Genomic DNA, 26,669 nt, shown 5'->3' on the forward strand with positions numbered 1-26,669 from the left:
TTAATTTAACTACTGTAACCACAAACAAGTGCGCTAACATTAAATATTACGAATATAACATTTTAGGCACATTAACATCCAACTGAATAATTGATGTTGTCTTCATTCACTTACACGTAAATACACAAATAACAGATTCCTTCCCAAAAGAAAATGTTTAACAGTAAAATGAACAGGTTGTGTTTTAAGGAACTGCACAAGTCTTAAAACAGACTAACCTCTAATCTAAGAGTAAAACACATCAGTAAAGCATCTACATCGTAAAGTTTTCAGAATATTTAAACCTGCACTCAATATGTGTGACAAAACCTTTAGTTGTGTCATGTTGGAGACCTGCAGCGGTCAGAGTCTGCTGGTTCAGTTGTCTGTCCGTCGTCTTTTGGTCAGATGGAGCCTCTCGGTGTTGAGGAACTGTTCAATTTTGTCAATCTGTGCTCTGAACGATGACTCCTGGTCTTCCCTCTCCTGGGAGCAGGAGGGTTCGCAGCCCGACTCTGAACCAGGATCTGCAGCGGCAGCAGGAGCTCTTCTACGCCCGATTGGAAGGAAAAAACGAGCATTACTTAGATGTAGTTCCCACTTGACGCTTGTTATGAAGATATATGATTTCCACTTTGTGTAAACAGTACAAGTGGCAATCTGGAAAAGATTTTATTTGATCTGTCTGGAGACTGTAGCGATAAGTGGAAGTCGCAGGAGATAGTACAGACACATATGTGGGCCATTCACTTCAATTCAACATGCCTTTGACTTGGAGAGGCAGCTGTGTTACCCAGCCATCATGTGTGCAGTGGGAAGCAGAGAATAGTGACAACGTAACCTATTTTTTGGGCTGAGAAGCTATTCTGAGAAGCTATTAGCTCCCCAGTCAGAGTTCTGACCACTCGTAAGTCTCACACAACCCCACTTAGAAAAGAAAAAACATGTATATATCCTTTCGATGGGTTTTCATTCTACCAACTGATGTGTCAGGAAGATGCATCTGATTAGCTTTTAAATAGATCAGTCTGCAGGATGACTTTGTTGAAAACAGGAAATCTGTCCGTATGGTTTGCTGCTACCTGTTAATCTAATATGCTTCAACACTCTTAAACTAAGTCTAAACTAACTTGTAGGAGCTATTTGTTATTTTGTAATATTTGGTTCACTTATTATTTAGTTATGTTTTGGGGGTTTAGTTTGGGGAATACAACTTTTTTGGTTGTTTATGATTTTTAGTATTCCATCCATCCATCCATTATCTTCCGCTTCTCAGGGGGTCGGATCGCGGGGGCAGCAGCTTGAGCAGAGAAACCCAGACGTCCTTGTCCCCGGCCACTTCCTCCAGCTCTTCTGGGGGGACCCCGAGGCGTTCCCAGGCCAGCCGAAAGACATAAGCCCCTTTCACACTGAGATCTGCTATCCCGCATCGAGCAATGTGAACGCTTGGCGTGTTAGGTGACCCGTGTCGCCTGAAGCCGAGTTCAGGGGCCATTGCCTAGTGGCAGAGCGTCACACGAAACACATAAAATGCTGGGCGTGTACAATGACGTAGGCACAAGCCGTGCGTCGGAGGTAGGGTTAAATACACCTGTCTGCATCAAATTTTTCAAACCAACGATGGCGGGACACCTTGAGAACTTGTTTTTGCAATTGTATATGCAGTTCATGGAGATGTTATTTTACGGGGTGTGGATGGTCACAACGTGGGATGCCGCCGAAGAACATGTGCGGAGAATACAAGAGCACTATAATCTCCAAGTTGAGGAAATCCCCCTCTGCCACTCCTGCCGTTGTGGTCATTAACCGCATGGAACTTTTTCCTCATGGCCTTTAGTTTGTTGGTCACCTGCGTCTTGCTGCGTGGGAAACCGCGCTCTCCCATCTTTCTCGCCAGCCCTTCCAGCAGAGGTCCATCTTTCACCGTCCCCGACATGTGGCGGTAAATAACGTCGTCTGCTCGGGGGCTGAGGAGCTCGCGGACCTCCTTGTCTCCCCAGTTGGCCATATTAAAAAATGTCTCCAACTTGATGTAAAACAGAGTAAAACTTGTCCTCACCTGTCGCTGTTGTTCTGAATCAGCTGTCCAATCTGTCTTTTAAACTCCTCACGTCACGCCACGCCCGACCCGCATCGATTGAGTTCACACCAAACTCGGCTCGGCAAAAAGACTAGGGTCCGACGCGGGTCGAAAGGCGAGTCGTGTTGACACGCCAGCCCGGATCGTCAGTGTGAAAGGAACAGCGGACACGCTAAATTTGCGAATTAGACGCGGGTTATTCCTCAGTGTGAAAGGGGCTATTGTCTCTCCAGCTCTTCTGGGTCTTCCCCGGGGCCTCCTCCCAGTGGGACGGGCCCGGAACACCTCACCAGGGAGGCGTCCAGGAGGCATCCTAACCAGATGCCCGAGCCACCTCATCTGACTCCTCTCGATGCGGAGGAGCAGAGGTTTTACTCCGAGCCCCTCCCGGATGACCGAGCTTCTCACCCTATCTCTAAGGGAGAGCCCAGACACCCTGCGGAGGAAACTCATTTCGGCCGCTTGTATTCGCGATCTCGTTCTTTCGGTCACTACCCACAGCTCGTGACCATAGGTGAGGGTAGGAACATAGATTGACCGGTAAATCGAGAGCTTCGCCTTCTGGCTCAGCTCCTTCTTCACCACGACGGTCCGGTGCAGAGCCCGCATCACTGCAGACGCCGCACCGATCCGTCTGTCAATCTCCTGTTCCATTCGTCGCTCACTCGTGAACAAGACCCCGAGATACTTGAACTCCTCCACTTGGGGAAGGATCTCATTCCCGACCCGGAGAGGGCATTCCACCCTTTTTAGTATTGTTTGAGTTAATTTGGGTATTTAATTATGCTTTTATTTTGAAAGCACGGGTTAGCTGGGGAGCACTGGGAGAGTTTACTTAGATGGGCAGGCAGTCACAGGTGAGCAGGCACCTGGGAGGGCTAAAGCCCCGTACACACATGTCGCTGCTATTTACTCGCTACTCGCCTACTCGCCTACTCGCCACTCGCTTGGGTGCTTTTGCTGACTTGGTTGTGTAGAAGTTGGGTGGCCACTGTTTGGAGAAAACTGGGGGAACGTCACCTGTCAATAATCTGTATTCTGCATTTTAATTGGCTACTCGCTTTTACTCGCTTTTACTCGCTTTACTCGCGTCGCTCGAAGTTGAAATATGTTCATCTCGGAATCCGCCCACATCGCATCGCTTGTACTCTCCTCGCCTCGCGTGAACACATAGACATTCTATTGACTTCACTCGCTGAGCGAGTAAATAGCAGCAACGTGTGTGTAAGGGGCTTAATGTTTTTTTACCAGGGCAAGAGAGGCGGCAAAGGCCATTGTTCTTTGTTTGTTTGCTTGGTTGGAGCAATAAACCTAAAGAAACCTCATTTTTTGCCTGGACAATGGACTCATTTTACCTGCGTAAATTCACTCCCTAGGTGTTACAGTGGCTGTTTGATTTAATTTAGTGTATTATGGTTTTGACATTGTTTTTAGTTTTGATTAATGACACAAGAGGACGAATAGCCACTACAAACTATCTTAGAATCAGCTGCAGTCAGCTAAGTCTATTTTACATACTTTAGATAACAATCAGACTAATAATGACCATCCATCCAATCATCACTCAGCGAACCAAGTGTTCTTATTTGGTTAATTTACGGCTGTGTTCGTTGTTTTCTTTGCTGGCATTTTCAGTTATTATTCTATTGTTATATGCTCTGAGAAGTATCAAAGGTGAAGGAAAGGTGAATCAGCTGTTCCTCACGGGACGTAAACTTCTGTTTTTAAAATGGGATCTGTACGCTCTAGCCGGGGCACACTGGAGATTTTTACCACACAAGGAATTCTGGGAACTATGAGGTGACAGTAGACAGGTCGCTGACAAACAGTTCTGGGAGTTAGAGTTCAAGACGACTGGATAAAACAAAAAAAAAAGAATACTTTCAGGTGGTAATAGATCATGTTTCAGCATGACATGGTACCTTTAAGAGTTTCAGCTTTAAGGAGATAGTGTAAGACTTGAAACTGGAAGATAAACTAGAAATGAATCCACACTTATAAGGTATTTACTGTATTGATCTGTAATCACTTCATATTTAATGCTTATGTTCTTGTAAATGTAGTGCTGACAGTTATGTAATAGCAGCATTTTATGGGAAGAATGAAGCTGTTGGTAAGCAGAGTGGCGGGAAAGATTAAGAAGTCTGTATGATTGTTGTTGTAGTTGTTGTGGCTCACATAAAGTTAGAAGAACACGCTCAATGTGTACGATGACTACAGCAATGGACACCCATGATGCTTAAAACAGGAAGTGCTTTGCAGCTGTCCTGTTAGTCAAAATGATAAGAAAAAGGATTTTATTTTGACTTGAACACGAGTTGAAATCAGTTTGGACTTTTTTAGGAATAAGTAGGAAACAGATTGATGATCCATTAGATAAATATACTCACCCAGGGATGGTCTGCCATGACAGTTTGCTACCCATGCAGGAGGAGGTGGAGACTGGGGAGGAATCAATGGACTGAGATGCTATCCCATCCTATACAAAGATGAGGAAAGAAAGTAATGTTTGTGTTGTGTTTTGCCTGCAAAGAAAAAGCAGTTTAAGGTTGGATTCTTTCTCAAGATTCAAAGCCTCCTGGAGAAATGCAACACTGACTGATAAAGAAATCCAAGGCATGCAATAAGCAGTAGCAAATGATATGTAACAGTATCCAGTCCAAAGAGAGTAGCCAGGCCCAGTCTGAACTCTGTGTGACGTTCCCAGCACTTTGAGCCAGCAGACAGAAATAAAGGCTTTGGCCGTGACCGCCATTTGTTAAAATATCCGTTTTTTTTCCTCATACTTGATGCATGTAGTGCTTTATCTCCCTCAACTGCCGGCACCTGGATTGTATAAAACACAGAATGACAGAGCAGTGATGGTGACAACAGTGAATGAGGGTGAAAAAGAGGAAAATACCAGGAGGGCGCAGAGAGTGAGTGAGAGACAAATGATGAAGTGAGAGCGGAAGAGAGAGTGAGACAGATAAAGACTGAGTAAGTGACAGAGGAGAGGTACCCGAGCGTCATTAGGTAGATTTTCTTCCACAGGTCATTCGTTCTCTGTCCGTCTGGCTGTTACAGAGTTTATGAGCTCAACATACATCAGCTACGTCCTTTCACTCAACACCTGAGTTCACATAACTCAAAGACAAAGGCAGTTTTAAACCTCTGAGTTCTTTGTCAGATATTCTGTTGACCTGGACTCTTATACAAACTTGCATTGTGAGATTTTGGGACACAAACACGCTGAAAAGCCATTTAAAATGTTTCGTTCTCGTGTCAGCTCAACAGATGTGTTCATTCACATGTCAAACCTCCTTTAGCAGCAATAACATGAAGTAATAATTTCCTGTGTGACGTCATCAGTCTCTCTCATGGTTGAGGAGGAATCTCGGCCCACTCTTCTCTCCAGCGCTGCTTCAGCTCATTGAGGTTTGCAGCACTGGTTTCTGCACAGCTCTCTGAAGGTCCCACCACAGCATCTCAGTCAGGCTGAGGTCTGGACTCTGACTGGACCGTTGCAACACCTTGATTCTTCTCTTCTTCACACATTCTGCTGTAGATCTGCTGCTGTGTTTGGGATCATTGTCCTGTTGATGAGCCAGTTTCAGCCCAGCTTTAGCTGTCGGACAGACGGCCTCACATCTGACTCTAGAACACTTTGGTATCCAGAGGAGTTCATGGTGGACTCAGTGACTGCGAGGTGCCCAGGTCCTGTGGCTGCAGAACCAGCCCAGATCATCAGCCCTCCACCACCGTGCTTGACAGCTGGTGTGAGGTGTTTGTGCTGATATGCTGTGTTTGGTTTCCTCCAAACGTGCTGCTGTGCATTATGAGCAAACATCTCCACTTTGGTCTGCTCTGTCCAAAGGACATTGTTCTAGAAGTCTTGTGGTTTGTTCAGATGCAGCTTTGCAAACCTAAGCTGTGCTGCCATGTTCTTTTTAGAGAGAAGAGGCTTTCTCCTGCGGCCCTTCCACACAAGCCATACTTGTTCAGTCTGTTTCTAACTGTGCTGTCATGAACTTTAACCTTTTACATGCTAACTGAGGCCTGTAGAGTCTGAGATAGTCTGAGTAGCTCTTGGGTTTTTTAGAACCTGCTGGGGAGTCCACTCCTGGGAAGATTGACAGCTGTCCTGAATGTTTTCAGTTGTGAATAATCTTTCTCTCTGTAGACTGATGGCCTCCAGATAGTTTGGAAATGGCCTTATAACCCTTCCAAGATTGATGGGCAGCAACAGTTGCTTCTCTAAGATCATTGCTGATGTCTTTACTCCTTGGCATCGTGTTAACACACACCTGAATGCTCCAGACCAGCAAACTGACAGAACTTCTGCTTAAACGAGTGCATTTGATTATGGGCGCCTGGCTGCTTCTTACCCTCTTAATTCTATGGAAACAGTAAGGGTGTTTTTAGTTTTTCACACGTTGCTTCTCTATTTTGGCTTAGTTTTTGTTAAAAAAAATTAAGAAAAGAGACACAATGTTGTGTTGTTTCTCATCTGAGGCTGTATTTACCTACTATAAGACCTGGTAAGGAGTATCTTTTGTTATTTCCTGATACGTAAACTTAAGAACTGAAAGAAATTCGATGCAGATGATTACCAATGGAGCAGTATAGAGCGAGGAGCTTAACAGCAGTTTCTTACTCACCATATATCCTGCTGCTGTCTCTCTACAGGTCTCGTCCTTTGCGTCCGACTCTCCTTGCTGCTCTCTCCTCGATGAAGCTGCAGCCCCAGAAACGCTGGAGGTGTTTAACAGATCCGATGCCCTGGTGATCAACGATGGAACTGAGAGCAATGATAGGAGATGGCAAAATTGCAAGAAAGAGAGAATTAATCAGTATGAATGAGGGAAGAAATACAGATGCACAACAATTTCACTATGCTAGATGTTCTCAGTCAATGTTTTACTTTTTTGCCCAAGCAACATAGTGAGGTTTAAACATTTCAGCTATCACCTTTGTTGTTCTTGCTTCTGATGAACAGCAGTGTGCTTGGTGGATGTCCACGTAGTCCAATGGTTCCAGTGGTATTTTGTCCAGAAATACATGGATCCTGAAAAAAACAGTACTTCAGAGAAGTTTCTGGGTGTTCTTTGCTTCTTTTGAATTGGCTGTAGGCTGAATTGAAGAGATACACGTGTGGAAAAAAATACAATTTTGAGTTCAAAAAGAAAAAAGAAGCTCAGCAAAATTAAATGGATGTTTTCAACTGACATGGATGACTTTAAATAAAGTTTTTTCTTCAACACATGGACATTTTACATGTAATTTACAGGTAATTTTCCCTGTGATAACACTGATAGATATTTATTAGTTGGCTTACCTGGGTTAACTGATGCATGGCGCAGACTTCGGACTTTGCTCGGGAACTTAATGCTTTTCTCTGAGCTGCGCCCCACTCAAGTAATGACCTGTAAGTCTTTTTGCAGGGCAGAGGAGACTCCACAGCATCCTGCTTTGATGATTCTTCGTTCTCACGGCTTGGATTGGCAGGCAGTTTCAAATCAGCTTCCATTTCAGTTATTTCTACGTAATTTTTCACCTGATCAGTTTTCATGTGCTCCGCTACACGCTTAAGGTTTACAGCCTCCATCGTTTCTTTTAAATGGGACGCCGCTGAAGGTCTCACGGGGCTTTTGACAGGTGTCTTTACATTCGATTCACTTTCTGTCCTCTCATCTGCACGATCCTCATCGTCAGCCACCACAGACCCCAGCTGCCCACTCTCCTGCGTCTCTGAATTCAGAGACAACGCTTGTGGTTCGGACAGTTTTCTGACAAGTACACCCCCTTCATCCGCGCGTGTGTCAAACGTTTCATCTGTTTGCTTCTCGGTGGTAATAGCGTCCGAAGGATGAGTAGTTTGCGTTTGGCTTACTTCCCTCTCTTGGTCGTTGGTGTTGTGGTGAGACTGACCGTTTGTCTGTGCGCTACGTGACTGTTTCAGGACTTCAGAACACTCTTCAGGGACATCCTCTGGTGTTTCCTTGGAGTTCTTCACATGTGTGGGTTTCTCAATGACCCGGCATACTGACTGTTGGTTAAGTGGCTTAGCATCGTGGCAGAGAGGTTGCACCTCTTGAATGACACCATGACGCTCATCTAAACTGATTTTCTGTGCTTCTGTATCATTCTCAAACCCTCTGTCCAAGTTGCTACAGTCGGCATCCTTCTCAATGACTTTCTGAGTGAAGTCTGAGGAGTCACAGACGTTCAAAGGTAACTGAGTGTCCATGAAGTCATTGACCTGCGGTGTGAGGCTCTTTTCAGTCGTATCAGTAGTTGTCTGAGTTGGTATCTGTGTTTCTGGTGCATGCTCCGCTGTCTGTCCTCTGTCTTTCACTCCATCTGTTACTTCTCCCTCTGCTCTATCTTCTGTTTCTGTTTCAGGGTTACTGGTCCCCGCTGTTCCCTTTGCTGACCCCACACTATCCTCATGCATGTCTGTTCTATCTGTTGTTTGTGCTACGAGTGTTCTTGTTTCTCCAGCATTTCTTCCGTTGCTCACATCTTTGGGAAATTCTTCTCTGTTCTGCTGCCCTGCATGAGTTCCCTCTCGCTCTCTGATGTTGTCTTCTTGCTTCTCCTCCTTTCCCTGTTCTGTCTCGTTCATTTCTCTGTCCCTGTCTTCACATTTGTCTTCGCTCTGACCTGAAACAATAATGTGAGCAGTCTCAGAGCTGTTCAGGTTTTTGATCAAGGCATTGGTCACTGGTGTAAATGAGCAGGTGAACGTATTGTGATGATTCGAGATGTGTTCTTGGTGGTGATTTGGCGTGTCTTGTCCTGAAAGAGGACACAATGTACACGTTTAAAAAAAGCGTAAAATCAACTGGTTAACAAAGCGACATTGGTGTATAAGTTAATACAGAATGATGCTCAGTGTGTCTTAAAGTTTCTCACTGTTTTGTTTGTGTATTCTGTTTGAAAGGGCAAATCTGGATCCTCTAATTAGAAGCAATAAATGTGCTTATCGGTTGCATGTTTATATGTTGCTGGCTGACCTCCATTTGATCCTGTGGCGGCTAACTTAGAGGCAGCTTCTGTGTCCTTCATACGCTCTGGGTTTTTGGTCTGAGAAGAGTCCGAGCGATGCAGACGGTTGAGGCCAGGCAGCTCAGGCCTTGAGATGGTCTCATTAAGGGTTTCCTTCCCTCTGATGTCCCCAACTGTTGAAGGAAACTGCTGCGTGGAAACACGGTTGTCTCTAATCTGCATGAAGAATAAAAACTCAACTGTTTAGGCATTTCTTTCTTTCTTTAAGCTGAGTGAATAATGTGTTAAAACACCTCTGAAACAGCAGGGAAATCTTAGAAAATGAAAGGAAAAAGAGTTTATTTAACCTTTCTTGTAAAAATGAGAAAATATAAACAAATCTAGAAGTTGATACCAGCAACACACAGTAAAAGTTGGAGCAGAGGGATGTTTACCACTGTGGTACATCCTTCTTCTTCATGACTTTTTTTAATGGTTTGGGATTTAATAGTAATCTGTGTCCAGTCTGACCAAGATTTCAGCTGCTCAACAGTCCGTGGTTGTTGTTGTCTGATTCTCCTCTTCATGGTGCTCCATACATTTTCAGTAGGAGACAGATGTGGACTGCAGGCTGGCCACGGACACTGACGCACCCCCATCCCATCACAGATGCTGGCTTTAAACCTTTCTCTGATAACAGCCTGGATGCTCTTTCTCATCTTTGGCACGTAGAGGTAGGTGAGTTTTACCCAGAAGCAGCTGAAACGTGGACTCATCTGCCCGAACACGTGTTCCACTGTCTTTCTGTCCATCTGAGATGAGCTGGTGTCAGGAGAACTGGGCCGTGTTCCTGCACAGAGCTGATATATGGCTTCCTCCTTGTGTAGCACAGTTTCAGGTTACATCTCTGGATGCAGCACTGGATTTGTGTTGAGTGGAAATGGTTTTCCAAGCTCCTCCTGAGCCCATGTGGCTGTATTAATCATGGTGGCATGATGGTTTCTCATGCAGTGCTGCCTGAGGGCTCCGAGCTCATCCAACAGTGGTTTCTGTCCTTGGCCTTTCCACTCTGAGATCTCCCCAGAATGTTTTCACAATAATCTGCTCTGTAGATGCTGAAAATATTTTAAGACATTTTCTTTTTACTCAGGGAACGACCCATCCTTGTTTCTAAAGACTAAATCTTTGATGGATGCTCCTTTCATATCCAATCCTGACACCCTCACCTGTCACCAGTTAATCTCCTAATTGGAGAATCTTCCAGAACGCCGTTACTTTTATAATCGACAAAGTTCTTCGTCTTTCTTTACCTCTCTCACCACTTTTCTTTTTAGTGTGCAGCTGCATCAAATTTAAAATTGGTTTACTTTGTCTCATTATGATGAAGTTTGTCGGTGAAGACACAGAAAATAATTTCCTTTGTACTTACGTTTGATAAATAAAGGTTTAAACTCATACTTAGTCTATTTTTGATATTTTATCACTACTTCCACATCCATAATTGCTGCATGGTTGTATCATTGTTTTGTTTTTATTGTGTGTATTTCTACTTTTACTTTTCATATTACAGGAGGAAGACTGTGGCAAAAGTAAATCTGAAACTAATTAGCAAATTACAGATTTAAGTTGTTTTTTTTAAAGATTCTTTTTGGAAATAAGGTTTGTAATAAATGAACTGACCTTTTTTGTAAAGCTTTGTTTGGTTTTTCTTACAAACTTATTGCCCCAACTGTGAATTTGAACCTTAACTTGCTCACAAATTGAAATTTTCTGTGTGTTCTGCAGGTATTTTGTGCAATTCAACACCTTGAAAGGCTTGAAAGTCAGTTATCAGTAAGTGTAGAATCGTGTTTTGTTGCAGAATCACTCCAGCTTATTTTTTTTTGGATGGATGTGCGTACCTCCTTTTCATTCATGTGCTCGGCCTGCGCTTTGGTCTGCAGGGACAGCTCGGTGTTCTTCTGATGAAGCTCGTCATAAGCTTCTTTCACCTCTTGCAGGGCTTCTTGCTCAGCTTTGATTCGATCCAGAAACATCATCTTCTGTTTACTCACACAAACAAATCAAAGAAATCATTTCATTCGAGGTTATTTTTCCTTTTCCACATTACTTCTAAACTACGCCATGTTCCACTAAACACCAGTATTTCTACCTCTTTGTCCCAGTGAGTCTTGGAAGCTGCGTAGGTCTCCGTCAGTTGAGCCGCCGTGCCTTCCACTGCCTTGCTTTTGTCTCGCATTACCTCGTGTTCTCGCTTAAGGGCATGCAGTAAAATTAATTGCCCATAGGATTTTAATGCAATACTAAATTTTTATGTGTTTATTTAACGTGAACAGAAGATTTTAAACAGGACAGTGAGAGAGAGGACTTCTTGCTTATACAAATCAGACGGCTTGTGTCATTTTGATAATGATTTTTATAAATTAATGAATGGGAGAGTTAAAATGAGAAAAGGTGTAGAGTGAAGAGGAGAGAACAATAAACCGTAAAGGCATAAATGCAGAACAAAACACACTATCATTCAGCTGTGGAGGGGATTGTATTCACAAGTGTACACTTGTGATATACGGCACCATATTCAGTAAATTTATGAGAAGGAACACAGTCGTCAACATTATTGAAGCAGTGTGGGATCATCTTGGCAGAGAACGGAACAAAAGGCAGCCCACATCCAAAGAAGAGCTTTGGGATGTCCTTCAAGAAGCCTGGAGAACTATTCCTGAAGACTCCTTAAAGAAAGGACAGAAAGCTCGTCTGAGAGGGTTCAGGCTGTGTTGGAGAATAAAGGAGCTCAGACCAAATGCTGACTTTCGACTTTGTTAGAATTGTACAAACTCATTTATTCCCATTTATGTTTGCATTTGTTTCAATAAATCATTACACCAAATACTTATTTATCTGGTTGGATATAAAGAAATGAGACAGTTCTGTATATAAGAGTTCTAACTCTACCATCAAAAGGAATAAATGTTTGATCTGAGTTCCAATAATTCTCTATGATTACACATCATTTAAATGTTTTAGATGGGAGAAAGAACAAAGTGTGATAAATCTCGTTACATGAAGCAGGAAAACTGCTCAAAATGAGACCAGTAAAGACAATTGGAGGTGTTGATGTGTAATGTGTTCAGCGTGAATGCATAGAGTCTGACCTGGTACATCTGTGTTTGAGTCTGTAGCTCCAGCTCTACTCTCCTCACTGTCTGTGTCTGACTCAACAACAGCTGTTGAATATGCTGCAGAGACTTCATCAGCTCCTAACCGAGCACACACAGGACCGTTACACAGCAGAGTAAATGAGCTTTTTATCTAATTTGCACACTGAAATCATCCTAAAAAACAAATTTTTTTTAACCTGCTTCTCTGCTCGTTCAGTTAAATTCTCCTGCCCGAGTTTCTTGTTCATTTCAGTTTCCTAAAAGTACAAAACCACGAGCAGCATTACTCATTTTCAGACAAACTGCGCCAGTTGGTAGTATTGAGAGTACTGTGGTTTGTTAATGAAGATGATTTACCAAGCTGAGTTTCTGTTGCAGCTCCTGTACATGCTGCTCCCTCCTGGCAGGACTGTGGCTCTTGTCATGTGTGAACGATGTCATTTTGACCTTAATGAGCCTGTTACTGACTTCATCCAACTCCTAAGAGAGAAACCCCGCAACGTACAGATCATTCACACTGACGGCTCTTAGATTAATCAAGCCGATAACTTTGTTTAAAACTTTTTAAAACGGTAGATTTTGATTATTTCTAACTGCAACACGTACAGGGTTTAGGAGCAAAATGATTGAGTGTAATCCAGTTAGACAAATTAAATCTGTCCAAAACGCAGTCCAGATACCTTCTTTAGTGACACAATTACTGCTTCTTGTCTTTGATTAGCAGAAGTTTGTTTCTGGTTTATTCTCATGGCCTCATCAACTGTAGGAGTGACACACATTAAGTCAACAGCAAACATCATTCCTTGGTCAAACTACAACATTTAAAGAAAATGCTGTTAATGAGTTATACACACAAGGGGAGACAGGAAGAGATCTACATGCTAACTATAAAAAGCACAGACCTCACTGGACACAAGATTTTATTGTGAAAACAAGGACTTCCCTGCAATAGTGCCCACTGGTTCCCATTCATAGTTGTAAAGCACCAGATATTTGAATCTCTTGGACCAAAAAATGCCTTCAGGGCTTAAATTACACGTCTGGGATCCATTGACAATAACACTACTGTTAGCTGACAGCAAGAAGAGGGAAAGTATGTTAGATAAGTGAGCAGCAGGAGGAGAAAGTCAAAGAGCAGGAACATAATGTGATGGATCAATCCTGTCTGGTGTCAGCAGGATATGCTGCTGGTGTCAGTGGTGTGGAAATTCTTTCTTGGTTCACTTAAAGCAACCAAACACTGTCTTAAACCTCTCTGCTGACCTTGGAGACTTCCTCACAACCACAGTTTACTCTTATCATAATTTTTCTAGCGAAGCATTTAAAGGAACATGACAGTGACCTCTGCTCATAACCCAGATGTGGAAAGTAATGATGTGGATGAAGTGAAAAGGATGAAGTGACCGAAGATTTTTGTATGAATTAATGTGCTGTTGAAGTTCTGCATGAGCATGAGTCTTATTACAGTATCAAGTCAGATTCCTTGCGAATTGTTTCCAGCACCATTTTACATTTCAGGTTTTCAGGCTCTGCAGCCCCTGCTGGTAAAACATCATTTAGGCTGCTGCCTCTGGAATATAAAAAAAACCCAATTTCAGAGAAATTGGGACACCGTGAAAAATGTAAATAAGAGCAGAAACAAATTATTTGCAAATAGAGCACAGAAAACAGATACATTTCATACTGTGAATAACATATTGTTTTCTGGAATTTGCAAATCATTTCAGTCTGATTTATCTACATTTTTTACATAGCACACCGATTTTGGGTGGAATTGGTGTTGGTGTGCACGGAAATTTACAGCTACTGACAAAAGGAGAATATTTATAGTCCATTCCTTACCATTTTGCTCTAGTTTCTCATGAGCCTGCTTGACGATGGCACACTGCCTGGAAAGGGCATTGAATCTTTTCTCCACTTCCCCCAGCTGGTTCAGATGGGTGTCCCTTGTCCGGTTCTGCAAAGCTAGTTTCTGTTCCTGTGGAGTGGCTTTATTAAAAATGAGTGACCTCTACGCAAACAAAAATGGTTGAAAAAGCTTCCCAGGTACTGGACAGTGTCATTTCTACTCATCATTACAGTGTGAAACACTGTGAGCACCAAAAAGCTTCTCTCAGTCGACTCAAATCATTTTACAACATAAGTAAATCTGACTCAGGATGCAGTCTACAGACCCAGCAGCTACTATGAAAACCCTACAAATGGTGCACTATGCATTGAACTCCACTGGCTATCCCTGGCTAAACCATGTTAGCGCTGAAAAAACTAACTATGGCTCATGTTAAATCGGTTAAATAGAAAAGCTTTCTCAACATAAATGCATTGCATTTAGGGTTTGTAACATACATTCACAGACTTAAACAATTCTAAACTCAATGCATTTATGTTGAGCAAACATATTTCTAATTAGTCTGTCTGACAGGGGCCATAGTTTTTTTTTTTTTTTTAAATTAGGCGTGAACGCTCTTCAAAAGACAAACGCTCAGAACATCCCTGTGAGATAGTAGTTGAATAAATATTCCTGAAAACATTCATCCTTGTGTGCAGAATTTATGTGAATTTATGTTCCAACAGCTCATATGTTGGATATCTAAGCATATGGCATCCATCTTTGATTGAATCTCACTGGTAAGTGGGCCGTGCTGACATGCTTTCACTCACAGGCCTTCAAATGCTGCTGTTTATTAAGGCCCTTGGGTCTAAGAGGTAGGTACAAAAGGATTTTTGGTGGCTGTAAACGGTCCAGACTTGTAAAGCGTCTTTTCTAGGTTCTCCCAAGTGCTTCACAATGTATGTCAGACACCCATTCACACAAACATTTATAAAGCATGTCCTATTATATATTATATATACATTACTCTCTCATATAATGCACCCATGAGCATACCTGGGGATAGAAGTACCAATCTTCCAACTGTAAGACAAACCACTCTACCTCATTACCCACTACAGCCCCTGTTAGTTCAGTTCCTGCAAAAAATATCACAAATCTGTGACATGTCACAAATGCAGAAAAATCTCAGCAAACGTTGGCCTGGTGCTTTTAATCGTGACAAAAAGCTACTGAGTCATCACAAGGCGGCCGGAGGGGAACGCCTGCACAGCACCTGCAAATTTTGGTCTACCTTAAAGGGATAGTTCGCCTCTTTTGACATGAAGCTGTATGACATCCCATATTAGCAATATCATTTATGAACATTTTCTTACCCCCTGCTGCGTCCTGTGAGCCGAGTTCCAGCTGAGTTTTGGTGTTGACGAAGGTAGTCCGGCTAGTTTGCTAGGGTCCCGAAAATAAAGTGTTTTGCTTCTCAAAACAATATGCGTTCAAGAGTAAAACATTTGCATCACAAAATTGTGCAGGAAAAAGTCAGACCTGACAATCGCTTGTCGCTATTTTTGCCTCCCTTCATATCAATGCGTTCAGCCACCTAGCGATAGCGGCACCTGTTACGGTGTTTACTGCTCGGTCTGCACAGTTTCCACAGCCCGTAGTGATACGAAGGGAGAGAAAATAGCACCAAGCGATTGTGAGGTCTGAGTTTTTCTGGAGGGACGATTTTGTGATGCAATTGTATTACTCTTTTGAACGCATATTATTTTGAGAAGCAAAACGCTTTATTTTCGTGACCCTAGCAAACTAGCCGGACTACCTTCGTCAACGCCAAAACTCAGCTGGAACTCGGCTCACAGGACGCAGCAGGGGGTAAGAAAATGTTCATAAATGATGTTGCTAATATGGGATGTCATACAGCTTCATGTCAAAAGAGGCGAACTATCCCTTTAAGACAACTTGTTCTCGATTTTCCCATTTTGCTAGGTTTAGGCATCACAACTTATGCTGCTTGGTTTAGTTCAGGCCCTATAATAACTTGATTAAATTTAGTAAAAATCGTGGCTGGTTTAAAGTACACTTGTCTTTGTTCTTGAGTTAGTTTTTCCTCTGTTACCTGACACTTCCCTTACATGTCCTCAGTTATTCATTGTTGCTCATTACCCACTTGCTTTCTTCCATCCAATCAACCCTCCCAATACATACTCTTCTTTGATTTCATTGTCTTTGGCCGAATCCTCCGTATAGCGTTCCCTTGCCCACCAGTTCTGCATCTCTTGTTTGTTATTTGTGACGAAGGCTTCTGAGTATTCCTGCTGTGTTTCAGTTTGTAAAATAAATATCTTAAGTGTCTCCTGCCTGTTAGGTCCTGTTTATGGATTCTTTTCCTCCTCTTGTCACGGACTGTGACAATTTAAATTGGTTTGTTATGCAAGGAGATCCTGAGAAGACAGGCAGTAAGAAGAATAAAGTTTTTCCAGGTAAAAGTCCTCAACTTAATCCGAGAGAAGTGTGGGAGGACCTGAAGGAAGAAGTTGATGTGAGGAGAACCACCAGCATCCCTAAGTTGAAGCTGCCCTGGACTAAAATTCCTCCGAGCTGATAAACAGCTACTGGAGCTATTTATCTGCAGTTGTTGCTGCAGAAACAGGTGTCAACAGATACTGAAAATAAAGGTTTGATACTTGAACGACTCACAGATTTGTAATATCATAAAATTTACCTCAAAATCTAATAAAAGTAAAAGCCAATTCAACAACCAATTCATCTTTTTTATCGAGATCGTTCATCATTTGTAGTTCTCTTTTAGTACTTTTAGGACTTGTGTAAAAATTTTATGGCCATTTGACCATATTTATGTAGAGCGTAAGAAATTATAGAGTCCACAAAAGTGTAATAGTGGTATTGAACTTCTGTCCACGGCTCAGCAAAAATACCTTAATAAATAAAGAGTTTAATGTGAAACTTTTTTCAATATGGGGAGGATTCTTTTAAAGCCAGGCACAAAGAAAGTGGAAACAAAAGACTGGGAGCACTACAGCAGAAGCTGTTAAGTGATTGAGAAGATCCTGGTTCGACACAGCTAATGTGTGTCCCTCTCAGAGGGCTGAAGGAATCAACTCAGCTCATGCTTCAGAGCACTTTATTGCCCCTTCAAACTGCCATTATATTTTGATTGTCTGTATCAAGCTGAGCAGATTTTTTTTCCTCTCTTGTTCTTCCTCTTACTCCCTTCTCTTTCATTCTCCCCTGAATAACTTTGTCCAACTATCCTTTCCACCAGCGCTCTTCAACTCCCTCTCTCTGCTGAGCCACTGCGAAGAAGGTTAAACCGAGCGAGGACCCGTTATAAAATATTTTAATAGAGATATTTTCCCTGCTGTGCTGGCAGTTCAAAGTGTCACACACTCCCTATCTGTTACTCCCGATGAGCTCTTCCCTCTAAAACCCATCCCTCTTTAGCACCAGTCCCTCGTTTAATTTTTCTCACTCCCACCAACCCTCTGTCAACAGTTTGTATAAATGGAAAATCCCTCCTTACCAGCTCGCTTGATGTCTTCTCCAAGTTGTACTTCAGCAACTGTGTAACAGCAGTAAAAGAAAATCAGCAACTCTGAGAATCGGTCAATTTTGGGCTTTCAGACAGTGAAAGTACAAGATGTTACATTCTTAAATGATAGTTTTCAACACGGTCTTGAACCAAAGAAGCTCAAGCTGCCTCATATTTACGACACATATTCCCAGAGCAGCTGCAAAAGTCGACTTGGAGACACCTGCTGTTGTCAAGGTGAAAAAAAGTCTGAATTTAAAAAAATCTATGGGTAAATTCTATCAAAAAAAGATGCTAGAAAGCTCAGCAACAGCTTTTAAACGGACTCTGTTGGATTCTGATGTGTTAATATTGACCATCAGACTGTCATTATAAAGCTGAATTACCCCCCATTAATAAAGCCTGAACACAAGTTAAAAGGGCATCGGTAAATGATTATTAGGTACAAGCTCGCCCATCCCTCTTATTTTTCTTGTCAGGGAAATTTTACTTTTGGATTGTGATGGAGTAGTAGTTTCTAAAGTTTGGTTGGTCCTGTCCGGGGCTGTAAAAGGACCACCAGAAGAAATCTTTCTATATGACCGACCCATAGAAGAATGGAGCCACTGGTCTGCTAGAAGTGTAGCCTGGTGAATTCTATAACTGATTCATCCCAGCCTCAAAGAGCCATGAACCCATGGATATTAATAAAAATGTAAAATAGTTGGAACCACAAAACATATATATTAGAATCTAATTGACTTTTTTAAGCGGCTGAAATGATCAAATTGTTCTAAAAAATGCTGGAAATTTTTAGTTGTACAAAAAAAAAGAGAAGAAATTGCTTTAAAGTAAAGCTTCTTCTGCTGTCTTTAAGGGCTCTGATTACATTTTCTGATGCTAATTTTCTACCTACAATATTTATATTGAAAGATTTCCATGAATGAATATGTCCACAATGAGTATTTCAAACCCTTTTCAGGCATTGTGATCTGATTTAAAGTAAGTGAATAGAAGGTTTACTTCAGTCTTTATGATCCATTTATTTTTCACGTTAAATAAGAAATTACCTCCTCAATTAATTTGTCAAACAAAATAACCCAATAGGGGAAATATTCTGTCATCATATTCAAATATTTGTACAATAAGTTTTGTTTAGTATGGATTAGAATTATTCAACACAAAAATACAGAAAATATTTTATTATTCAGACTTTTAAAACTGTGACACAAGAATAATGTCCCCGCAAATTAGAAATAAACTCTTAATTAAAAAGAAATTGTAAAAATCTTAGAGCCAAAAGGCTTAGGCTAATAACAGCCATCATTGGATGAATCTCAAGACAACAAAAAATTTGCTATATTGATGTGGATTTTAATTTAGCTGTTACTGCAATTAAAATAAATGTGATGATAAATCATTTAGATTTAATTAAGGATTAATTTAATCATTCACACATAATCAAGGTGCACGGCAATTTAAGCCCTTCATCCCTGGCTGTCACTCATCTGCAAATGTGTTAAATTAAAGAAAAGTACCAGACCGTGTCGCATGATTGATCACAAATGGGCTTCATTTTAGCCACAGAGCGCAGTCAGTGCCTCCCAGATAGAATATCAAAAACGGTCTCTATTGTCTCTGTAACATGGCTGGGTTGTTAAAGTGCGGTGGACCGTGGGGGTGGCCGTATATCACCCCTGTGGTGTCAAGCCTGCAGACGAGCTCGGGTTAGGCCTCTGCACCAACACCCTGCGCCCTTGACTCTGACCGAGCACGACTTTTCTTTTCTACTCGGAATTTAGCACTGAATTAGTTTGTCTGATGGAAGCTGTGAGTGTTTTATATCTCAGTACCTGCAGTGACTTCAGTTCTTCTTTCAAGTTGTTAATCTCCTTGTCTTTTAACTCAACAGTGACCTGGTATTTCCCCTGAAATGTTAGAATATTATTGTGAGTGTCCAAAAAAAGCAATAAATACCAAAGCAAAGCACAAAAGAATTCACTCGGAAGGCCAAGACTGTGCAGCTGACACAAGTGAATTTACTACTACTCTGACTGTTGATATTTTTGGGATGAGCTTTTTGTACCTTCTCCTCTTCGGTGTTTCGTAATTTGGCCTGAAACTTGAGGAATGAAAACACATTACTCAGAGGGTTTTATTGCGTTGTGAAAAGTCTCGTTCAGGAAATGAAAAGCATAAGTGAAAACATACCTGCTTCTTAACAGTGGTGACGGCCTCCGTGTGCTGTTTCGTCACCGTTTCAATTTGGTGTTGCAGAGACTCCTGTCGTAAAAAGACTAAGTGAGCGATGAGCATCGTGTGGAATCATCATGCTAAAGACTAACCGTGCAGCGCAGGACAAGCTTTACCTTTTCCCACTCCAGCTCCTGCTTCTCCAGGACGAGCTTACTGATCTGATCCTCATAACGCGTCTCTGCATCCTGAACCGTAAGAAGGGATAAGTTGCATTAAACCTGACACTCAACCAACACATGTTAGAATATTTAAGAAGCAGACACACACCCTTGAGACACCTGCTAGATTAAACAATAAATTTAATGGGGATGATGGCTTGGTGACCGTCATCATGGCAGCCATAAAACAAACTGAATATCTCAAATAACTCTGGAATTGGAACTGCAAACTGCTTTAAGTTTCCCTGGTTCAGTCCTCCGCATCTTTTGTGGAAGCACCCAGTGGAAGAGGAACATTACAGGGGAGGTGATATTTGTGGAAAGCCATCCCTATCCTCCCTCTTCCCTTGAAAAAAAGGCAGGTAAAAGTCAATTGCTCTCTATATCCACGGGACTTTTTTATGTGAACGTGGGAGCTGGTTAACCCAGTGAGTTTATTTTATAAGTTCCTATTAAAGTATGCTACCAGCGTGGCATTGCATTAAAAAAAAATAAAGCTGTTATTTTTTGACTGGAATAATTATTGTGAGGTATTTAAAAACAAGGCTGTGAAAACATGCAGCAAATTTATTAAGCTTGGTGATCGATGTACATCAAAACAGGAAACTGTGTATAAACCGATGGCTCAAGGTGCCAAAAGCTTTACATTTCCTTAACCCATACCTCACACTGTATGATTTTACTAAATCATGTAAAAATTCATGATTGTTTACATGATCTTGAAATTATTCAAGCGTCTAATTGCTGTTCTGAACGGCTGCTTTTTATTGGCCCCTAAAACCAAAGTATTTGCCAGTATCTGGGCATGAAAACGTGATGGATTTGAAGAAGTTTGACAGTTTATCTTCAGGTTTTCCATTCTGTGAACGAGTCACAACGTTGTCTTGGTTTACATGTAACTTTTGGACTTTCCTGATCGAACTGATCATCGTTGAACATATAAATCATCCCAGTTGGGGTTAAGTTGACCACATTCTCACCATCTGAAGCAGCGAGTTGCACTGTATCAAAAAAAGAAAACAAATCCGCTGGAATTTGACCTGCTCAGGAATGTCCGGCACTGTCATGACATCCTCTTGCTTCTTAACCCCTCCACCTCGTGAACGGCACAACTACAAAGTGCTGCTTTGCCTGAGGAGGATCAGACACAGCATCTAATGTTTGTGTTTGAGTTAACATGACAATAACAATAAAAACCAGCGGCAACAAACGACCGACATCCCATTTTTGCTCCCTTAACCTTTAAGCACACTCAGAATGCGCTCTGAGGTTGAAGGTACTTGCTGTAGGGATGAAAGCTTTATTCATTTTTGTAGCTTCTTCTTGGGTAAATTTACTCTATACTTATTGGTCAAGGGTTAAATGGCTTATGTGACCCCATCTTAATGTAATGTGCATGAAACCTATCTGGCACTTATCCAGATGGTTAAAGGGGCTTGCCCTCAGGATGTTATAATACTGAATTTCCCAATATATGTATAAAATCGCATTGTTCTTTGACCACACGGCGAGCCTTCAGTGTTTGCAGCTCTGATCCATGAGCACACGATTCTTGAAAACATTCACTTGTTTTTATTGGCAAATATGTATTTTTTTATTAAGAATTTGTGACATATTTTAGCGTCAGAGAACTCTGACAATTCTAAAATACAAAAAAATAAATAAACAGTATATTGTGTGAAGGTGTCACGCCCATGGGATTTTAGTTTTGTGTTTTATCATGTTTTAGGTTGTTTTATGTCTTGGTTTTTGAGTTCATGTTTAGTTAGGTTTTTCCATTGTTTTTTCACTCGCTCAGCTCGTTAGTTTCACTCACTTCACCTGTGTTTCCCCATCAGGTGCACTCATTCACAATCACCCAGTTCCCTATTTAGTTTCCAGGCTCCCCTGTTTCTTTGCCAGATCCTTACCTGTCATTATTCCTCATGCCATGCCACGACCCCACGTTTGAGCTAAGTATTTATCCATGCTATGTCAAGTCTTTTGTTTTGTCTTGTCAAGTATTTATTCCACAGTTTAGGTTTTTTGTCATCCGGCTCAGCCGTGCTTTGTTTTGACCTTTGTTTTTGAATTAATAAATCAGCTTTGCTTTTCACTCTGAGTCCGCATCTGTGTCCTACATCACCACCCAACCTGACAGAAGGGATTATATGAAATACCGACGGGAACCACGACTTTAGATGCTAACATTTTAATAGGCTGCAGGAATGTTGTTGCTTCATGTGGTGAGAAAATATGCTTTATTTTCAAGTAAATTAATAAAATATCAACATGATCTCATGACAGATTGTAAAATATGACGTTGATCCATGGACAACACATGTTTAAAAATGGGGCTGGGCGAGTTAACTCGTTATCGTGTTAACTTGCTAATTATTTAACGCCGATAAATATTTAATCGTGCAGGTTTTATTAGTTATTTTATTGTAAAAGTCTGTTTCTCACAGGCTCTTATTTTGTAAAAGTCTGTTGCTGTCTGCTGTGGAACCGGAAAAGAAAGTAATCGGCAGATCCACCAAACATGGAGAAGGGTACGGAACTTTTACTCGGCCATTTTCATTTTAAAGTTCTTCCAGACGGCGGAGTCGACAGAACCAAAGTCATCTGTAAACACTGCCTAGTTGAATCGTCTTCTCAGCGTAGTAGTTCCAGTCTAAAATATCACTTAAAGGCAAAACACACAACTGATAGCAGCAAGTCATTCAAGGAAACAGACAGTGGAGCGAGGCTTCTACATTAAAAACTACAGAAAGATGCTGATGTTAAAAGTGTGTTTGCACAACAAATGTTATGGCACTTTCATTCATATGGCAGCACATTTAAAATAAAACTAAATGCTAAAAGCTATACACTACTTTTGAATTCATTTTTGGATTTTGCGTACAAATGCGATTAATCGTGATTAATCAGGGAAATCATCTGATTAATTAGATCAAAAATTTTAATCGTTGCCCAGCCCTGGTTAAAAAAAATCATATGGCTACGTTTTATATCCTCAGTTCTTGATTGCGAAACAGCTCCCATCGAACTGAGCAGGTTTCCACTCCTGGCGTCACATGACGACATTGTAGTTTGTGATGTAATGATGTCAGTTGTTGGACAGCACCGCCATGCAAGGTGTTGGACGGTGGTGTTAAACCCTCTGACCTTAAAGCAGTACAAATCCTGACCCTGTATAACCTTTTCCACTTTTCTTCTTCAACGGTTCCACGATACATAGAGTAGAATCAATGTACATGCTTAAGTTGAGATGTTCAAAAATACATGGTTAGATTTAGGAAACGGTACATTGTCATGGACAATTAATGCTGAACGATCGGGGCTTTCGTCACGTGAGGTGATGCAACCCAAAACTAAACGGCTCAACATTTTTAAGCCTGAATTGTGAAACAACTACGTCTCAAACGCATGTTTCTATTTCTCAATTTCTGGTGAGACTGGGCTGCTTGTCACAGACAACATTATAGCGTTATAAAGAGGAAAGTGTAGCTTAACCTTTTGTGTGATAAATGTTGTTTACAGCGAACGACAGAGAGGCGTCCCAAAGAAATCTGGTCATGTGACCCTTGTTTGGAACTGAACAAGCCTCAGAATAATAGTGCAGCAGTGATATTCAAAAATGTCGACATACCCTTCGAATATGCAGCTCCTCCACAACTTCAAGCAGATGGGTTTTAAACTCCAACAACTGGAGTAAGACTGTTTGTCCACTCTCTGTCTGACAGGGAGAGCTGGACAGAAGCTGGACAGAGACAGAAACAGTGTTTACATTTAAAAAAACACAAATACTCACCAAACCTGACGTAAACACATTAGTTTTCAGGCTCTAATAGGAAAAGACGGGGATGGAAAATGCTAATTAAAAAAACAAATGCAATGATTGTTACATTTATCACTTTTATTCAATTGCTAACAATATGAACCCAAGTTATTTCAAACAAATGTGTCAACAAGTGATTGTAATCGGGATTTTTGTCAGAAAAAAAAAAATCCACGAAAGGCAACATGAGAAAATCATTGAACGGTTTGAAAACAATGTGCCTTAAAGATAGATTGGAAGGAATTTGTATATTTCTCCCTCTACAGCACAGAATATCATTAAAGGAGTCAAGGAATGTGGAGGAATTTTACTGTGTAAAGGACAAAGGAGCAAGCCTAAGCTGGGCACCTGTGATCTCTGATCCCTCATTCATCAATAGCTGATATAAACACACAGACAGGGGATTACTGTGGGAAACCTATGTCAGGCACTACACTATGGAGAGTAAAACGGAGTGGAAACGTGTATTGTGGTCGGATCAATCAGTATTCTAGATGTTTATTGGAAGGACTGAACTGTGTGCTCTGGACCAAAGACTAAAAGGAGCATACAGACTGAACTCAGCAACCAGTCCAAAGGCCAGACTCTGTGGTGGTATGATTGCATCAGTGTCCTCAGCAAAGCTCATTTACACTTCTGTGATAGCAGCATTAATGCAGAAAAGTTCACTGAGAATTCAGAGAAACACGTATTGCATTCAACACCACATCTTTTACAGGGACGTCCCAACAAAGTCGCCCCTCAACAGCACATTACGAAGGCTACCTGAGGAAGATGGCCTTAAAAAACTGCAGTTTTAGGAGAATATGTAAGAATTTTTTAAAACAAAAATGCAATAAAAAGAGAGGAAAGACCCCAAACTGTTGCAGACCTCATTGTGTTTGCAGGACGAATGAGACAAATTAACACCTGGAACAATATCAAGAAGCCTTTTAAGTGCTTTCAAAGGAAGCAGCTGATATTTCAAGTGTTCATAGATAAGATTAAGTGCAGTTAAACACGTTTTATTTAAGAAGAAATCTGAGATTATTACTACGATTTACAGTCCTTTGTGTTAAGTTTAAAAAAAAAAAAAGATCCTTTCGGTCTACTCTTCAAATGAAAAACAAATGAGCTCATGAATGTTATTTACTTGGTCTTGTGGTGTCAAAAGTTGTAACTTACAGCAGTGTGGATGGGAGGCGTCCCAGAGTCCGTGCTAAAATCCATCGAGTTGTTCCGGGGCAAGCCAAGGTCTCACTGGCCCTCCTCTGCCTGTCAACCGAGATTAAAAAAACATTTTGTTTAAAAAAGGTTAATAGAATGGGCCGTTTAATAAGCAGGGACCCTCTGCTTTTTCACTCATAGGCTTATAATTACTTCCTCATCTGCAATTTTTACTGCTAAATGATTTTAGTGGGAATAATAGTCTAGAGCATTAAAGCCTCATAACGCTTCTCAATCACTGTGATCCAACCTAATGCCTTCGGAATGACCATTAGGGTTTCTTTCCCCTCTTTGTTTTACACCATTTCCATTGCAGTGTGAGCAAAACATCTCAATAAGCCATCCAGGTTCAAATGAACCTGCCCATTGACACTAATAGGGGTCAGAGCAATAACAGTGAATGGACAAATTGCACTGTCAATGCTTTTTAAATTATCAAGGTTGTTTAATTTGACCTGTGGATGGTCCTCTGCAACCGTCTCTGTCCCCTCATGGAAGCTAGATGGTGAGTGACTCACACACTGCATACACGCAAACACACACCGGCTGGAAAATATAACTATTTAAGTGGGAGGTCTCCACTAGCCACTGATCTCTTAATAGAACAGACCTTTTTTTGTCCCATTTAAACTGCACGTGTATCAATCATGTTGGAGAATTAAATGATCCCTGATAGAATTGGCTACTATCATAAAATGACACTGTGACCCGAGGCTGAGGAGGGAGGGAACAAGTGCAAATGTGTGTTAGTGTCAAGGTGATGGTGTATAATGTCTCTGGGGTACACAGTGTGAAAGCTTGATGGTGAGTGCGACTAAGGGAGGAAGACTCAATGCTCTCCTGGCGACTCAGTTGAGCAAGTATTAACCACCACCTCTGAGCCACAAAGACAAATAAAAAGAACCACCGGCCACTCAACAGTAACATTTTCATTAAGCACGATCATTTCTGTGGTTTATATGTACTGCGCCAAGAACCGAGAGTTACACCGAAGCTGTGATATTCTCACGAATGTAATCAAGCACAACTAACAGCAATGCAACACTGAACTACTGGTGGTGTACTACAAAAAAGAGTCGTTAAACAGCTGTTTACTGTTGCACTGCACAAATTCCTAGTTTAAAAACAGACTATAACTGTTAGGATATCATCATCACAGCACCTGGGAAATATAAATGTTTTCAGTAGAAGACATGTCTGGGTGTGTAGCACCCAGAATGTTGTCTTGCTGAAATAAGCAAAATCTTTTCTGAGAAGTATGAAGTATTAAAACCTGTATGTATAGTTTCACACTTCGTTTATCTGTCTTAAATGAGCACAGACAGTGGCAATTTTTTTATTATGTCATTATTTTACACCGTATCGCAACCATTTTTTTTATATTTTGATTTTTTTGGAGGGAAACTGGATTGTAAATGATGATGAAAATAACTCATTTGGGATTTTCCCTTTACTTGTGCTTCTAGTCGAAGTTTCAGCAGAGAAAAAAGTCCTATTACTGCCTTTTTACTTATTTACTTATATCAATCTTAAAAACACTACTGACCACTAATATTGAAGTTTAATAAAAAATAGTAAACAAGGGATAACAAGGGATGCATCAGGATAATGAGTTTTAGACAGTAATATACTTTACTTTTATTTATAATAAAAGCTATCCAATGTTTATTGTAATTCACAAGT

The 26,669-nt window shown here is 41.2% G+C and overlaps 1 protein-coding gene across 1 annotated transcript; it reads right to left on the bottom strand.

Moving 5' to 3' along the window:
• Positions 1 to 357: 357 nt before the first annotated feature.
• ccdc73 (coiled-coil domain containing 73) lies at positions 358 to 24,989 on the bottom strand. Its single transcript, XM_075471203.1, has 20 exons — positions 24,945 to 24,989; positions 23,592 to 23,702; positions 19,916 to 19,987; positions 19,758 to 19,829; positions 19,633 to 19,668; positions 19,400 to 19,474; positions 17,559 to 17,597; positions 14,029 to 14,164; positions 12,867 to 12,946; positions 12,544 to 12,666; positions 12,384 to 12,443; positions 12,181 to 12,285; positions 11,181 to 11,291; positions 10,918 to 11,070; positions 9,058 to 9,256; positions 7,377 to 8,839; positions 7,010 to 7,106; positions 6,700 to 6,839; positions 4,450 to 4,538; positions 358 to 529 (listed from the first exon to the last, which is right to left on the bottom strand). The coding sequence occupies exons 1-20, from the start codon at positions 24,987 to 24,989 to the stop codon at positions 358 to 360; spliced, it is 3,378 nt and encodes a 1,125-aa protein (XP_075327318.1).
• Between the last annotated feature and the right edge of the window lie 1,680 nt (positions 24,990 to 26,669).

Source organism: Odontesthes bonariensis, chromosome 7, assembly GCF_027942865.1.
Source record: "Odontesthes bonariensis isolate fOdoBon6 chromosome 7, fOdoBon6.hap1, whole genome shotgun sequence".
Lineage (NCBI taxonomy): Eukaryota > Metazoa > Chordata > Actinopteri > Atheriniformes > Atherinopsidae > Odontesthes > Odontesthes bonariensis.